General features: G+C 41.8%; 1 protein-coding gene and 1 long non-coding RNA gene across 2 annotated transcripts in view; both read left to right on the top strand.

The window, feature by feature from the left end:
* The first annotated feature begins 745 nt into the window (after positions 1-745).
* Positions 746-16,932, top strand: part of LOC309512654 — a 72,037-nt gene continuing 55,850 nt past the window's right edge. The window contains exon 1 of the long non-coding RNA XR_014211126.1: positions 746-919. This is a non-coding gene — a long non-coding RNA (uncharacterized lncRNA). The remainder of the gene's footprint in view (positions 920-16,932) is intronic.
* LOC309476825 (uncharacterized protein) lies at positions 15,373-16,675 on the top strand (the record flags this gene model as incomplete). Its single annotated transcript, XM_082139965.1, has 6 exons — positions 15,373-15,402; positions 15,493-15,583; positions 15,671-15,787; positions 15,895-15,970; positions 16,074-16,331; positions 16,500-16,675. The coding sequence occupies exons 3-6, from the start codon at positions 15,725-15,727 to the stop codon at positions 16,673-16,675; spliced, it is 573 nt and encodes a 190-aa protein (XP_081996091.1). The 5' UTR covers positions 15,373-15,402; positions 15,493-15,583; positions 15,671-15,724.

Below are 16,932 nucleotides of genomic sequence, written 5' to 3'. Positions count from 1 at the left end.
TGTTGAGAGGATTTGTGCTGCTTCATATTTCTGTTGAAATACACTCTGGGGACATCAAAGACTTCTTTTACATCTTGTGAAAAGGGCATTATAACACCCCTTTAACTAATGTTAACTAATAAACCTTATTGTAAAGTGTTACCAGCAAGGGAAGTTATTAACGGTGTTCTGTGGTGATAGACCTACTGTTACGAACTGCTCCGAGACGCGGGTTGAGATCCAAACGCAGCTTTATTTGAGGGCAATCCAGAGGTGTAATCCAGTGTACAGGCAAGGGTCATATACAGATAGGCAGTCCAAACAAAGAAACAAACGAAACAGGCAGGGACCAGAGGCAAAAGAGTAATCCAGGGAACAGGGCAAGAAATCCAAAAACCAAAATACATGAAACCAGGGAAAACACTCAGAGATGCAGTGTAACACTTAAACAAGACTTCACAGTGAGTGAATGAATGAACATGGTATAAATAGACTGAGACTAACAGGATGATGAGACACAGGTGAATGCAATCAGTGAATGAGGTACAGGTGAATGTGATCAGTGATAAGTGATGATGAGTCCGGGCAGTGAGTTATGGGAAATGTAGTTTGTGAGTGATAATAGTCTTATGTGGAGTGCCCTCTGGTGGCTCTCAAGGGCACTCCAGCTGGTGACCTTTACACCTACAGTGTAGTGGAGGTACCATGGTTCTGTATACACTTCTAGTTCACAGTAACAGTTAGTAGTTTTTGTAAGTTTCCTCCTGTCTCTTACCTTGTCGCTGAGCGCCGTGTTGGAGGAGCCCATGAGCTCGGAGGCGGTGGAAAGAGCCTTCAGTGCCAGCAGCTGCTCCTCCAAATCCCGCACTCTCTGCTCCAGCGCCCCATTCGGGCTCGACGCCTCCGGCAGGGAAGCTTTGCTCTGTGCTGGGCTGTCAAGGTCCTTGACCGCCTCTTTCGATTCAGTTTTGACCCTCTCGGTCTTCAGGTGTTCCAGGATGGCGTGTAGCAAACTGTGCAGTGCGCTGAAATTGACCGCTCCGACATCAGACGTCCCGATGGAGAGCTCCAGCAGCCTATACTGGCTGTCTGTCGACATGGTCTAAGCAAATACGATGCTGTCAAAATCGACAATCACAGATATGCTCGTTTGAATGACTTCTCTCTGAACAAGTTCGCAAGGCCCGATTTAGTCTGTTTTCGAACTTAATCACTTGATTATATCGGTTTAAACTGTTTTCTCGTGTTTGTGAGGAAGGTAACGTTAGAGTTATACTATATCAGTTTCTTGTGGTGCCTCCGGCAAGGAAGCTTTGCTCTGTGCTGGGCTGTCAAGGTCCTTGACCACCTCTTTCGATTCAGTTTTGACCCTCTCGGTCTTCAGGTGTTCCAGGATGGCGTGTAGCAAAGTGTGCAGTGCGCTGAAATTGACCGCTCCGACATCAGACGTCCCGATGGAGAGCTCCAGCAGCCTATACTGGCTGTCTGTCGACATGGTCTAAGCAAATACGATGCTGTCAAAATCGACAATCACAGATATGCTCGTTTGAATGACTTCTCTCTGAACAAGTTCGCAAGGCCCGATTTAGTCTGTTTTCGAACTTAATCACTTGATTATATCGGTTTAAACTGTTTTCTCGTGTTTGTGAGGAAGGTAACGTTAGAGTTATACTATATCAGTTTCTTGTGGTGCCTCCGGCAAGGAAGCTTTGCTCTGTGCTGGGCTGTCAAGGTCCTTGACCGCCTCTTTCGATTCAGTTTTGACCCTCTCGGTCTTCAGGTGTTCCAGGATGGCGTGTAGCAAAGTGTGCAGTGCGCTGAAATTGACCGCTCCGACATCAGACGTCCCGATGGAGAGCTCCAGCAGCCTATATAGGCTGTCTGTCGACATGGTCTAAGCAAATACGATGCTGTCAAAATCGACAATCACAGATATGCTCGTTTGAATGACTTCTCTCTGAACAAGTTCGCAAGGCCCGATTTAGTCTGTTTTCGAACTTAATCACTTGATTATATCGGTTTAAACTGTTTTCTCGTGTTTGTGAGGAAGGTAACGTTAGAGTTATACTATATCAGTTTCTTGTGGTGCCTCCGGCAGGGAAGCTTTGCTCTGTGCTGGGCTGTCAAGGTCCTTGACCGCCTCTTTCGATTCAGTTTTGACCCTCTCGGTCTTCAGGTGTTCCAGGATGGCGTGTAGCAAAGTGTGCAGTGCGCTGAAATTGACCGCTCCGACATCAGACGTCCCGATGGAGAGCTCCAGCAGCCTATACAGGCTGTCTGTCGACATGGTCTAAGCAAATACGATGCTGTCAAAATCGACAATCACAGATATGCTCGTTTGAATGACTTCTCTCTGAACAAGTTCGCAAGGCCCGATTTAGTCTGTTTTCGAACTTAATCACTTGATTATATCGGTTTAAACTGTTTTCTCGTGTTTGTGAGGAAGGTAACGTTAGAGTTATACTATATCAGTTTCTTGTGGTGCCTCCGGCAGGGAAGCTTTGCTCTGTGCTGGGCTGTCAAGGTCCTTGACCGCCTCTTTCGATTCAGTTTTGACCCTCTCGGTCTTCAGGTGTTCCAGGATGGCGTGTAGCAAAGTGTGCAGTGCGCTGAAATTGACCGCTCCGACATCAGACGTCCCGATGGAGAGCTCCAGCAGCCTATACAGGCTGTCTGTCGACATTGTCGATTTTGACAGCATCGTATTTGCTTAGACCATCACAGATATGCTCGTTTGAATGACTTCTCTCTGAACAAGTTCGCAAGGCCCGATTTAGTCTGTTTTCGAACTTAATCACTTGATTATATCGGTTTAAACTGTTTTCTCGTGTTTGTGAGGAAGGTAACGTTAGAGTTATACTATATCAGTTTCCTGTGGTGCCTCCGGCAAGGAAGCTTTGCTCTGTGCTGGGCTGTCAAGGTCCTTGACCGCCTCTTTCGATTCAGTTTTGACCCTCTCGGTCTTCAGGTGTTCCAGGATGGCGTGTAGCAAAGTGTGCAGTGCGCTGAAATTGACCGCTCCGACATCAGACGTCCCGATGGAGAGCTCCAGCAGCCTATACAGGCTGTCTGTCGACATGGTCTAAGCAAATACGATGCTGTCAAAATCGACAATCACAGATATGCTCGTTTGAATGACTTCTCTCTGAACAAGTTCGCAAGGCCCGATTTAGTCTGTTTTCGAACTTAATCACTTGATTATATCGGTTTAAACTGTTTTCTCGTGTTTGTGAGGAAGGTAACGTTAGAGTTATACTATATCAGTTTCTTGTGGTGCCTCCGGCAGGGAAGCTTTGCTCTGTGCTGGGCTGTCAAGGTCCTTGACCGCCTCTTTCGATTCAGTTTTGACCCTCTCGGTCTTCAGGTGTTCCAGGATGGCGTGTAGCAAAGTGTGCAGTGCGCTGAAATTGACCGCTCCGACATCAGACGTCCCAATGGAGAGCTCCAGCAGCCTATACAGGCTGTCTGTCGACATTGTCGATTTTGACAGCATCGTATTTGCTTAGACCATCACAGATATGCTCGTTTGAATGACTTCTCTCTGAACAAGTTCGCAAGGCCCGATTTAGTCTGTTTTCGAACTTAATCACTTGATTATATCGGTTTAAACTGTTTTCTCGTGTTTGTGAGGAAGGTAACGTTAGAGTTATACTATATCAGTTTCTTGTGGTGCCTCCGGCAAGGAAGCTTTGCTCTGTGCTGGGCTGTCAAGGTCCTTGACCGCCTCTTTCGATTCAGTTTTGACCCTCTCGGTCTTCAGGTGTTCCAGGATGGCGTGTAGCAAAGTGTGCAGTGCGCTGAAATTGACCGCTCCGACATCAGACGTCCCGATGGAGAGCTCCAGCAGCCTATACAGGCTGTCTGTCGACATGGTCTAAGCAAATACGATGCTGTCAAAATCGACAATCACAGATATGCTCGTTTGAATGACTTCTCTCTGAACAAGTTCGCAAGGCCCGATTTAGTCTGTTTTCGAACTTAATCACTTGATTATATCGGTTTAAACTGTTTTCTCGTGTTTGTGAGGAAGGTAACGTTAGAGTTATACTATATCAGTTTCTTGTGGTGCCTCCGGCAGGGAAGCTTTGCTCTGTGCTGGGCTGTCAAGGTCCTTGACCGCCTCTTTCGATTCAGTTTTGACCCTCTCGGTCTTCAGGTGTTCCAGGATGGCGTGTAGCAAAGTGTGCAGTGCGCTGAAATTGACCGCTCCGACATCAGACGTCCCGATGGAGAGCTCCAGCAGCCTATACAGGCTGTCTGTCGACATGGTCTAAGCAAATACGATGCTGTCAAAATCGACAATCACAGATATGCTCGTTTGAATGACTTCTCTCTGAACAAGTTCGCAAGGCCCGATTTAGTCTGTTTTCGAACTTAATCACTTGATTATATCGGTTTAAACTGTTTTCTCGTGTTTGTGAGGAAGGTAACGTTAGAGTTATACTATATCAGTTTCTTGTGGTGCCTCCGGCAGGGAAGCTTTGCTCTGTGCTGGGCTGTCAAGGTCCTTGACCGCCTCTTTCGATTCAGTTTTGACCCTCTCGGTCTTCAGGTGTTCCAGGATGGCGTGTAGCAAAGTGTGCAGTGCGCTGAAATTGACCGCTCCGACATCAGACGTCCCGATGGAGAGCTCCAGCAGCCTATACAGGCTGTCTGTCGACATTGTCGATTTTGACAGCATCGTATTTGCTTAGACCATCACAGATATGCTCGTTTGAATGACTTCTCTCTGAACAAGTTCGCAAGGCCCGATTTAGTCTGTTTTCGAACTTAATCACTTGATTATATCGGTTTAAACTGTTTTCTCGTGTTTGTGAGGAAGGTAACGTTAGAGTTATACTATATCAGTTTCCTGTGGTGCCTCCGGCAAGGAAGCTTTGCTCTGTGCTGGGCTGTCAAGGTCCTTGACCGCCTCTTTCGATTCAGTTTTGACCCTCTCGGTCTTCAGGTGTTCCAGGATGGCGTGTAGCAAAGTGTGCAGTGCGCTGAAATTGACCGCTCCGACATCAGACGTCCCGATGGAGAGCTCCAGCAGCCTATACTGGCTGTCTGTCGACATGGTCTAAGCAAATACGATGCTGTCAAAATCGACCATCACAGATATGCTCGTTTGAATGACTTCTCTCTGAACAAGTTCGCAAGGCCCGATTTAGTCTGTTTTCGAACTTAATCACTTGATTATATCGGTTTAAACTGTTTTCTCGTGTTTGTGAGGAAGGTAACGTTAGAGTTATACTATATCAGTTTCTTGTGGTGCCTCCGGCAGGGAAGCTTTGCTCTGTGCTGGGCTGTCAAGGTCCTTGACCGCCTCTTTCGATTCAGTTTTGACCCTCTCGGTCTTCAGGTGTTCCAGGATGGCGTGTAGCAAAGTGTGCAGTGCGCTGAAATTGACCGCTCCGACATCAGACGTCCCGATGGAGAGCTCCAGCAGCCTATACAGGCTGTCTGTCGACATGGTCTAAGCAAATACGATGCTGTCAAAATCGACAATCACAGATATGCTCGTTTGAATGACTTCTCTCTGAACAAGTTCGCAAGGCCCGATTTAGTCTGTTTTCGAACTTAATCACTTGATTATATCGGTTTAAACTGTTTTCTCGTGTTTGTGAGGAAGGTAACGTTAGAGTTATACTATATCAGTTTCTTGTGGTGCCTCCGGCAGGGAAGCTTTGCTCTGTGCTGGGCTGTCAAGGTCCTTGACCGCCTCTTTCGATTCAGTTTTGACCCTCTCGGTCTTCAGGTGTTCCAGGATGGCGTGTAGCAAAGTGTGCAGTGCGCTGAAATTGACCGCTCCGACATCAGACGTCCCGATGGAGAGCTCCAGCAGCCTATACAGGCTGTCTGTCGACATTGTCGATTTTGACAGCATCGTATTTGCTTAGACCATCACAGATATGCTCGTTTGAATGACTTCTCTCTGAACAAGTTCGCAAGGCCCGATTTAGTCTGTTTTCGAACTTAATCACTTGATTATATCGGTTTAAACTGTTTTCTCGTGTTTGTGAGGAAGGTAACGTTAGAGTTATACTATATCAGTTTCTTGTGGTGCCTCCGGCAAGGAAGCTTTGCTCTGTGCTGGGCTGTCAAGGTCCTTGACCGCCTCTTTCGATTCAGTTTTGACCCTCTCGGTCTTCAGGTGTTCCAGGATGGCGTGTAGCAAAGTGTGCAGTGCGCTGAAATTGACCGCTCCGACATCAGACGTCCCGATGGAGAGCTCCAGCAGCCTATACAGGCTGTCTGTCGACATGGTCTAAGCAAATACGATGCTGTCAAAATCGACAATCACAGATATGCTCGTTTGAATGACTTCTCTCTGAACAAGTTCGCAAGGCCCGATTTAGTCTGTTTTCGAACTTAATCACTTGATTATATCGGTTTAAACTGTTTTCTCGTGTTTGTGAGGAAGGTAACGTTAGAGTTATACTATATCAGTTTCTTGTGGTGCCTCCGGCAGGGAAGCTTTGCAAAAGGTTGTTGTAGTCGTGTTCAGCATGTAGAACTGTGAACAGACAGTAGTTTGTTGGATGGAAAAGAAGCAGATAAAAGAGAACAGAGTCGATACAGAAGGAACTGGCATGTAGGGAAGAGAGAATGTTTTTCCTGATGGAAATTACAAACAGTGAATTGTTGGATTGAACAGATACAGAAGGAACTGGCATGTAGGGGAAGGAACTGGCATGTAGGGGAAGATAAAATTCATATTTATGAACGCCTGATTAAGTCAAATTAAGTTGAAATGGTATGAAAAGTGAGTTTTAGATAAAAATAAGGCATTGAGTATGATTAACAGGGATTAACATGATATAAAGATAAGGAATGTTTCATTAAGCAGAACGGGAAAAATTCAATATTTTAGAGATAAAATAATTATTGAAATGATGTTTATTTTGACAACCATTGTCTTTTGAACCTAAAGGGTCCAGCTATGCTGGGAGTATAGCAACAGCGCTTGCTTGTTCAACCCAGCTTCTGGATGTTAAATGTATATTTGTGTATATTTGTTTTTGTAATCAGTGTTGTTGATGATAATACCAAATTAGAAATATCCAAAGATTGTATATTTTGTGGATATTAAGCCATTTAAGGAAAATATATTGTTTTATAAAGAAAATTATGGGTTGGAGATAATTTCCCTAGACACGTGTGACTAAAGTTAATCAGAAACTTTGTGAAACCCGCTTAGAATATTTAGATTTTCCGTGTTGCTTATGAAAATGAATGTTCTGCCAATAATAATGATGTGAATGTGCTTTATTGTATTAATGTTATGAAAACAAGAGTATTGAAGAATAGATTGCCATATTTTTGTAACAAGAGTTGAAGGTGCAAGCGGTTAGGATAGCTGTCTGTGTAATTTAGAGACTGAGAACAAGATTTGAGGAATTTTGTGATTTCTGTGGAACAGTAGAGATAAGTGGGACTGAGGAATAATGAAAATATTAAGTTGAATCTGCAACCTAACCGTTTGATAGAAGAATAAGCTATCAAACCAGTGTTAATGAAATTGATGACATGCTGAATTTCTTTATACTGTATGAAGAGTAACTGAATAGTCCTGATACAAAAGAGAGCAAATGCTGTAAGCAGCTCTGCTCTGAAGCTCTCAGTTTAAAGAGATTTGCAGATTATGTTTTTGTAAAAGTTTGATTCTGATTGGAAAGATAAACAGTAACTTGACTGGCTCCAAACAAAGAAAGTGCCAAAATAACACAAATTTTAAAGAAAAGTCTGTGTTAATATGGGTTAGAAAGTAGATCAGTGTTAATATGATGAAGATTATGATTCGGCTATTGTAATTGAATTTGCAGCTGGGACAGTGGGGGAAAATGCAGAGAACTTATCAGTGGCTCTGTTTGCATTTCCTGAATAAAACACACTGTCTCAGGGGTGTGAAGTAGGGTGGAGATGTTAGAAAGATCACAGTGATAAGACTGTAGGCAGAATAACAGAGAGTGTTTTATTGCGGTCAGTGGGGTCAATGACTATAAATGCCCACTGTATGACTGTAAAAGTAAATGAGGGAGAAAAGAAAGTTGATAGATGGAACTTTTGAAAGTTGTAAAGAAGATTGAAAGATATTAAGTGTAAGGAATTCCTTTTGAAAGGAAAGAACTATAAAAAGTACCGGTTGACGTAAAGTTACAGATAAGACTAAATGAGTTGCAAAATATTTTAAAAGTACCGGTCACTAAAAGGATGATTGTGTTTTGAATGAAACGCTTTGATAAGGTTTTAGATGATATAGAGAGACAAATCTAACGAATGATTTATAGTGATAATCATAAAATGTATGACAAGCAGAGAGCGCAGCCTCAAAAGTTAGTATGAACCATAGAAGCAGACTGATAAACTCCTAGAGAAAACATTGAAGTCGGGGATTAAATTATGGTAATTGAAAACCTGACAACTAAAATTGAAATGAAATTTGAAACATTATTAAGAACTAGAATAATTATTATTATTTCTTTAAGATAAAATAAGCAGAAGCAGTGTTACAGGATTAACAGTTGCAAAATGTAAAATGTGTAAAAGGCATTTGATTAAACAAAAGCTTGTTGTTGACTATGAAAAGAGCTAACAGCTGATGTTTTGGGTTCAAAAGAAGATTGTGATTTGGCCAAAACAGGTTTGCTTATCTGAATCTGGCATGTGCTGTGACTGAAACTGCCACAGTTTCAGTGCAACAGAGACTCATTCTGAGTGGAAATTTGTAATGTCTAAATTACAATACATGTAATTTATGGAAAAGATGCCTTAAGATGGGCTAGAGTAGATAAAAGATGGTAGATAAAGTCTGAAGTTAAAAGTTTATGAGAATGCAGTGTATCAGTCCTGAATGCCTCAAGAGTCTCTCTCTCATTCAATGTCAGCTGAAAGCTGTTGTCTGAGCCTGTGTAAAGCACAGTGTTTCAGTTGTCAGGAAATCATTGCCATTCAAAGGGCAATTTGTACTTAAAATGTTTTAAAAGTAAAACTGAATGACTTTAAAGAAGTCATTAAAATAATACTGTTTGGAACTTGTTTATGTTAGGACCAGTGACTTCGTCTCATTTTAGCCTCCACCATGAAACAGGGCCGATGGCTCCGGCTACAGAAGTAACAGTACACTGAATGTCAATATTGAATGTTCCAAGTGGATATGATGGTTCTTGGTTACCTCGTATAAAAAAATAAAATAAAATAAATACATTTCATTATCACAAACTATGATAATTTTGCTCAAGTGAAGTAGAGCCATAACTCAGTGTGCAGGAGGCGTAGATCCCGAAGACGGGTAAGATTCTCTGATGGCCATAGATGGGAACAACCTAAGCCAGGGCTACGCCGCCACTGGGGCACCATGCCCACCAGGTTTCGGGAGGTGTTATCTACGAAAAGGGAGTGGTTGTGATGCTACTTGGGGCCAAGAGCATCAAAGAGGGGTCTATAAGCGGTTCCCTACAACTTCCACTCCAATATATATATATCAAAATGTTCCTTCACTTAAAAGAGCTTAATTATCATATAGAGACAATTACATCCAATCTCAGTAATATGTAAATAGTATCACAGAGCGCAACCAACAACCATCTTGATTACAGGGACTTCGAATAGCTTGTCACCTTAAACATTTGACCGTTCTGTTTTAACAGAAGATCAAAGATGTGACATAAGGAACAATGATGTTGGTTGCCTTATGGGCAAGGAACATTTTTTGATATTGAACTAGTTTTAACTCCTGAAGGTCGTTAGACATGGTGGTGGCTAAAAGATGAGAACAGCTTGTGATGAGTCAAGAGAAATTTCTGTAAAAAGAAGGTTAAGTGAATTGAGTATTTAAACTAAAGATAACCTTAGAAAAGATCATAGCATAATGTATTTTAGATTGTTGTAATGGTTCTAATTTGAGTCAAACATTTGTATTTTGACATTTGTGAACCATTAAGGGTTGACTATGTCTATGATTATTTTAGTTACAGTCCTAGGAGGCTGTTGAAAAGATTATTTGCTTATAGTGAGAGAGAAAGAGAATGTTTGAGTGGAGGAAGGGCTGGTACTCTATCTGTCTTTCTGTTATCAGTCAGCCAAAGAAAGCTGAAGCAAAGTAAGATAATGAACCAAAACAATCCAGCTGACTTTTCTAAAATCAAATGAATAATGAACAGACATGCTTTGAAACTGGTTAAGAGGCCATAAATAAAAACATTAGATAAAAGATACAGGAAAATGTAAGGTTAAAATGTCATTTAAAAATTTAAATCTTTTTAGAGAAAGGATATGAATAAGAAATATGAGCGGTTCATAGTCGGGGGTGAGTGTTAATTCATGTTTTGTACGGTATGTGTTAGTTAAGGACAACTATCCTGTCTGAATAGTGTGTATAAATGTGTCATTAACCTCTGGAAAGAGTGTTTTAGCATTATAGATGGGTTAAGGCAAATGACAAATTTGAAAGTAAGCTGAGGATTGTGAGTCAATCTGATGAGAAGACAACACAGAATATAGGACGAGCTTTAAGTTGATTGATCATCGAGCTCTGTCTGTTAATTATTATTTTGGTCATTTATGATGTGCAGTTGATTTGAATTACTTTCTGGACAGGTTTAAGTATTGATGTGTAAATTAGAATTGTGAAGTCGTAGATAGCCATCAGTCATGTGTTGAGAAAATGTTATAGATTTGACAGCAACAAACACGTAGGCTAAGTAAATATCAGACTATCCAGAGAGCCCTTAACAGTTATGTATTGTAAAAAGGGGGAGATTGTTATTCGACTGACGTTGACAAAGTGTGGAAACCACAACCTGACCAATTGATGACCTGGAGAATGTTTGTAGATGACTGAATTGCGAGACCAACGACAGGCCTGAAAAGCAGGATACGCTGTGAGACTCGGGGCCGCTGCCCTTTTAAAACAATTTGATAAGATGATGAAATTGTGGCTTTAAGTAATATTTTTGTTTCAGAGGCAGAGAAAGATGTCTAAAGGAAATTTGGCTGAAGGACAATGTTTGGGTTAGCAAACTTTATCCAAACAAATGTTACCAAATAAATATTAACAAATATTGCAGATTTCCTGTAGCTCAAACATTAGAGTTTGACACCTGTAACGCCAAGGTCATGGGTTTGATTTCCGAGGGAAAGCAAGAACTGATAAGAATGTAAATATGTATCTTGAAATGTAAGTCGCTTTGGATAAAAGCGTCTGATAAATGTAAGAGAATCTTATTATGTTAAATTGATGCACAAGATGAGATCTCATGCATCAAGAGGAGGATGATAACAGTTGCCAAATATGGTTTACTAAGGGGTTCACATTTGCTGAAAGCCATCGCACAGGTGGGAAGATAAATGTTGGAAGGACACTGGGTTTAATTGGGTAAAAGCCCTGCAAGAAGCCATTCTTCCCCCTAACAAAATTGCTGTGTGCATTGTTTGTATTTTTAAGTGTGCTAATAACAAGAATTGTTTCGACAGGAAACGCCAGGGCAGATGCGGCAGCACAGCAGACAAAAGAAAACTATGTGACAATAACCTCAACATTTGTTTTTCTTTACAGAAGATGCAGACTTTTGCGCACATGGCATGAGCAAAGACACACACACACACACATGAACAAATGGTCAGATAAGAGCCTTTCAACTCTTCAGAGGGGTCAGAAGGACAGGAAAGCCCAGGGGGTCAAAAGGACCATTTGCATTTAGGAAAGCCCCAGGGGGTTAGAAGGACCTTTTGTCTAAAACCAGCTGATCTTGTCATACAGGAGTGAACGGGCAGGGCAGACTGTGCCCAGTGAAAACTATGGCTATAGATGAATTTGACTAGTAATCCTGGCCTGGGTCATTATTGTGGCAGAAAGATGCCACACCTTGCGCAGCGCATAACTTAACATTTTTATTTTTCAGGATGTCAGAACGGATTGCATCAAACAGAACTGATTCTGTTCCAAACGTATACATATTGTCTGGCTAACATGAGCAAAGTGAAGAAAGAGTGCCTAACACTGTGCAATGCCTAACTTAAAATTTTCATTTTGCAGGATGTCAGGATGTTTTGAACCAAACAGAACTGATTCTGTATTGTTTTGTTAACATGAGCAACGTGGTTTGAGTGTTTTTCAGGGGAAAAGGACCCTGAGTGCTATTCAGTGAGAAAGAAATTATCCAGTGATATGTTTCAGGTTGAAAATTCCACAGGTCAGACCAAAAGGGACGACAAGACAAGCGGTCACTAACAAAATCACTTAAGGTCTGCATTCACAGGTGACAGCAGACAGTAAAAGACTCATTCCAGTGGGGGTGCGATCATGATCTAAGGGGAAACCTTGTAAGGATTTGAAAATCAACCAACCAACATCAGCAACCCCACACGCCAACGCGAAAAATAAAGCGAGAGATCAAGGATATGTGCTAGAAACATTCCTCTCTTGCCCACGCTGGAAAGACCATTTCAACGATGCGCAAAGTGTCAAAATGGTGAAGATGGAACGTCCATGGGGCAACGAGATGATCAACACATCTGGAGAAAGATGTGGACCAACTGATGGTTTAAGTTTAGCAGAAGAATATGTTTCGTGATGATTTTGATGATTGTATTTGATTGAATCAAACTAGGTATTGATTTGTTTGGTGCAAATGTAGAAAATCTATTAAATTATTTCAATTTAATTTTATAACTTAATTTATACAGAATCTTGTATGAAAATGTCAATTCAAAAAGACATACATAAGAATACATATGTTTTACAACACCCACGGGCAGAAATTAAGAAAAAAGTGTACCTATTCTAAGCTAGGCTTCAAAAAACCGCCCTTTTCCAGAGAACGCGTCATATGACGTAACGACAGGCAAACAAAGGCGGGGGCGCTGCTGCCCTGGTTCTCAGTGTGGGTTTACGTAGTCTGAGAGGTGGTAACAGAAAAGAGAGCTTGTCGTTATCGTTATTATATAGTACGTTTGAGTTGTCACAATGGTGAATTCTTGTGTTTGTTTTGGATGCAACAACTCCAACTTGTCTGGCCATCGGGTCCACCGATTTCCAAACAAGAAACACAAAGATTTCCGTGCTTGGATACGTTTCGTCCAGGCAAAGAGAAGCAATTTCGCTGCCTCCTCGGTGACAAGACACACAGTGGTATGTGAAAAACACTTCACACCGGACAACTACAACCAAGGAGATCTTATGGAATTTCGCATGGGATTTCGACGAAGAGAGTGGGTTAAGCTGGCAAATGGAGCTGTCCCATCGGTGCATGCAAGTCCACCAGCAAAATCTGGCGGGAGTGAAGAGTCCGTTAGCGAAAACGGGAGCTTTGCACAGTAAGTCTTATAATACTTTATACAAATTGTTGCATCGAAATGTAATTTCTGCAAATGTATTTTTCTTGATGTTATAATGGATTAGTCTTGGCATGACTTAGTTTGAAAAGTTAACGTTAGCACCATGAAGGAGGCAAGGCACAAAAGCCCGCCTAGCTGCTAACGTTAGCTGCCGTCAGCTTACTCTTGTTACACCCCGTGAGGCTGCACATGAGCCTCCTGACACTTATTTTATTGAACTAATAAGAGAGGGTTCCAGACTGCGACCATTTTCTGCATTTGTGCGAGTGCATGCAGGTTCATGTAACGTTAGCCTACTACTCGGTTAAATTGACGCATGAATTTTCCTGCATTGAACTTGGTTTAGCGCCCGCCAAAGTGAATTTTTGTCCCGCCAAAGCTTTATTTGATCGGTGAGTAACGTTAATAGATGAACTGCTGCGCTTGTGACACTGTGCATGTGTAACGAACAGAGAGAGAGAGAGAGCCCCTGTCGCGCGCGCGCACTCTCTTTCTTCGGAGCAAAAAGTGTAAAGATTTCACCATCTCCAAAACGCATCCAAGTAATGTTTTACACTTTCGCCTGGCATCCGAAGAGAGAGAGTGCGCACGCGCGACCGGGGCTCTCTCTCTCTGTGAAGCTGGTATCAACAGGGCACATGCGAGGGAATGCAGCTCGGGACTACTTTGAAAAGATTTTGAAAAGATCAGCAGTCTTTTAAATAATGCATGAATGGGGGATTTTCATGAAAGGACTACATTTTTTAAAGTTCAAAGTTGTGATTTTGTTTTCAGATTTTGGGAGAGAGTGCTGCCAGCAAAGACGGGGCGGGGGCAACTGCCACTTCAGATCCTGAAGATGATGGAGATGGAGACATCTCTACAACGGACCCTGAGCCAGTAGTGGTCCATCGTGGATCACAGTGCAACATAAGATGTTTACATCATTCATTAGGTAGTTAGCTTATATCTAGCATTCACCATACATGCCATATACAATCACAAATAAGGATTACATGTCAAAAATGTTCATGATCTCCATGGTTACTATTTTGTAATTTACACTTTTCAGACAGTAAACATAAATGATTAACTTCATAATGTTAGAAAAATATATTTTGTACTGGGATGCATTAGTGCATGTGTTGTTGCCAATGAATGTACAATGGTGAACAATTATTAAGATGAATCTCTTTCATCTAAGCTGTACAGGTAAAGCCTCAGATGGTGGATGTGGGGACTCAAACTGAAAGGTTTGAGCATCACAGATCAACTCCACTGGCCAGTCCTGAACAAAGTGATGATGAATGGTCATTTTCTGATATCATCAACCATTCTGGTGATATGTCATGGAGTCCAGGGGAGGAGATGTTGAGCGAGTCCTCTGAGGAGGAACCAGAAGAGCTGGAATCTCTGTGACCCAAAGTAAAAACCTTTTTTATTAATGGAAACTCTTTCTGATTGTGTATCAAAAAATGTCATAGTCAGAATTAATGTGTTTTTTCCTTTTCTTGTTTTCAGTACTGTTGACAAGTTCATTGTTTGCCAGAGGCAGTTGCTGTCTTTGTTCACGGTTTGTCCTGCATGCTGTGGGGAAACCCAGGGACACATAATGCACCCGGAAGGAACCTTCATAAAAGTCAAGCAGGTAATGTCTTATTTGTCAACTGTCTGTGAGGAGCTGAATTATAGTCTGTGAATGTACAGTATGTATATTAATTATTTGTGTCTTAACTATACAGGTATTTCACTGCCTCATCTTAAAGCTGCTTGAGTCTTGAATCTTCTCTCATCTTTCAGGCCAGCGGAACTTGTGGTTATGAGCGTTACTGGCAAAACCAAGAGAAGGTGCATCGAAACATGCCTGCCTGCAACCTTTTACTCAGCGGTGCCATCCACTTCTCAGGTTGCATGGCTACTCAGACAATCAGGATGCTGAAGCTGTTTGGACTGCAGTGCATAAGTCCCGGCACTTTTTTCCGCCATCAGCGCTATTACACACTATCCCTACCATCGTGCAGGCCTGGAGGAATGAGCAGACTCATGGATGAGGAGACTGGGGGTGGATTGATCCTGGGGGTGGGGGTGGACTGGGGGTGGATTGATCCTGTCTGGTGACTGCAGGTAGAATGGTCCAGCTCACGTCACTGATGTAGAACAGGTCAGTGTGTTTTTGCATTAACCTCTAAATGTAACTGTTTTTGACGTTCTTAGATCAGATTCTCCTGGACACTGTGCCAAATATGGTAGCTACTCCTTGATTGAGGATCGAATTAACAAAGTTTTGGATGTTCAACTTGTCCAAGTAAGTTGATGTCACATAGAAATCCTGCGTCTGATTTAGTTACTGATATTACTGTTACTGTTCAGTAATAATCCGTTGGTTTTACAGAGCTCAGAAGTCCCAAGCAGCTCTTGGTGGGAGCTAGAGGGTCTAAAGCGGAGTATGCAGTTCCTGATGGACCAAGACATGCAAGTGTCTGCTCTGATAACAGACAGAAATCGGCAGGTAATGATGCTAGGAGAGATCTAAAGCTGAACAGCATTGACATGCACAGTATCACTCAAAATAAGTTCTAAATTCTATAAAATCAATTTGTGTCTTCTTTGTTTTAGGTGGCCAAGTGGGTACGTGAGAAAATGTGTTCAGAAGGAACAAGGCATTTCTTTGATGTCTGGCATATTGGGAAAAGTATGTATTGTGATGTTGGTAGTTCTATATAATAGGCTTGTTTTTTGTAGTTAAATTCACTTTCCTAATAATTAGTTTGCTCTGTTTGTCTGCTCTGGAACAGGTGTACAGAAAGCACTGGATGCTGCTGCAAAAGAGAGGGACTGTGAGGATCTGAAACTGTGGAGGCCAGCCATTATCAACCATCTGTACTGGACCGTAGCTTCCACTCCTACAGGAGATCCTGATGAGATGCAGGCAAAATGGCAGAGTATGATAAATCATGTACAGGACATACATGAACACAGCACTCCTGCATTTACCAGCTGCGCACATCCACCGTTGGAAGGAGAGGCAAGAAACAAGGAGTGGCTGGAACCAGGTACAACATAGACTACTATGTTAAAAGATGTGAAATGTTTTGAGGCTAAACTTTTTTCAGTGCTTGTCAAGTTTAGTTTGGTTTTATCAATGCGTAACCCCATGTGTACTAATAATTACTTGTGTTATGAAATATGACAGACTATATGACAGAATATGTTTTATTCAGGATCACCAGCAGCCACTAAACTGGAGAGTGTAGCTGCCAGGAAAGCACTGGTAAAGGATATTCGACAATTGTCACCTCAGCATCAGGCATTTTCCCTGGAGGCCTACCATTCCCTCATTCTGCACTTTGCTCCCAAACACACTGGCTTTTCTTTTCTTGGGATGTACAGCAGGTAGTGTTATCACTTAAAAGTATCAATACTAATAAAATTAGGCATTTATTTTCATTGCAATACTTTTGTAGCAGGTAAATGATGACAGAATAAATATGGCTAAAAACTAATGCAGTCTTGTTGTATAGCAGACCAAAATATTATTGATTGATAACAGCATTACATATTGTTTGCAAAAAAAAAAATTGCAAAGATGAGTCATTGTCTTAGACCCATTTGAACTGAAAACATTAATGTCATGTATTTGTGTTGCATTTCACT

The sequence above is a fragment of the Leuciscus leuciscus genome (assembly GCF_965113295.1).
Source record: "Leuciscus leuciscus genome assembly, chromosome: 1".
In the NCBI taxonomy this organism is placed as follows: Eukaryota; Metazoa; Chordata; class Actinopteri; order Cypriniformes; family Leuciscidae; genus Leuciscus; species Leuciscus leuciscus.
Note: the sequence above shows the minus strand (reverse complement) of the source record. Positions and strands in the feature narration are given on the sequence as shown.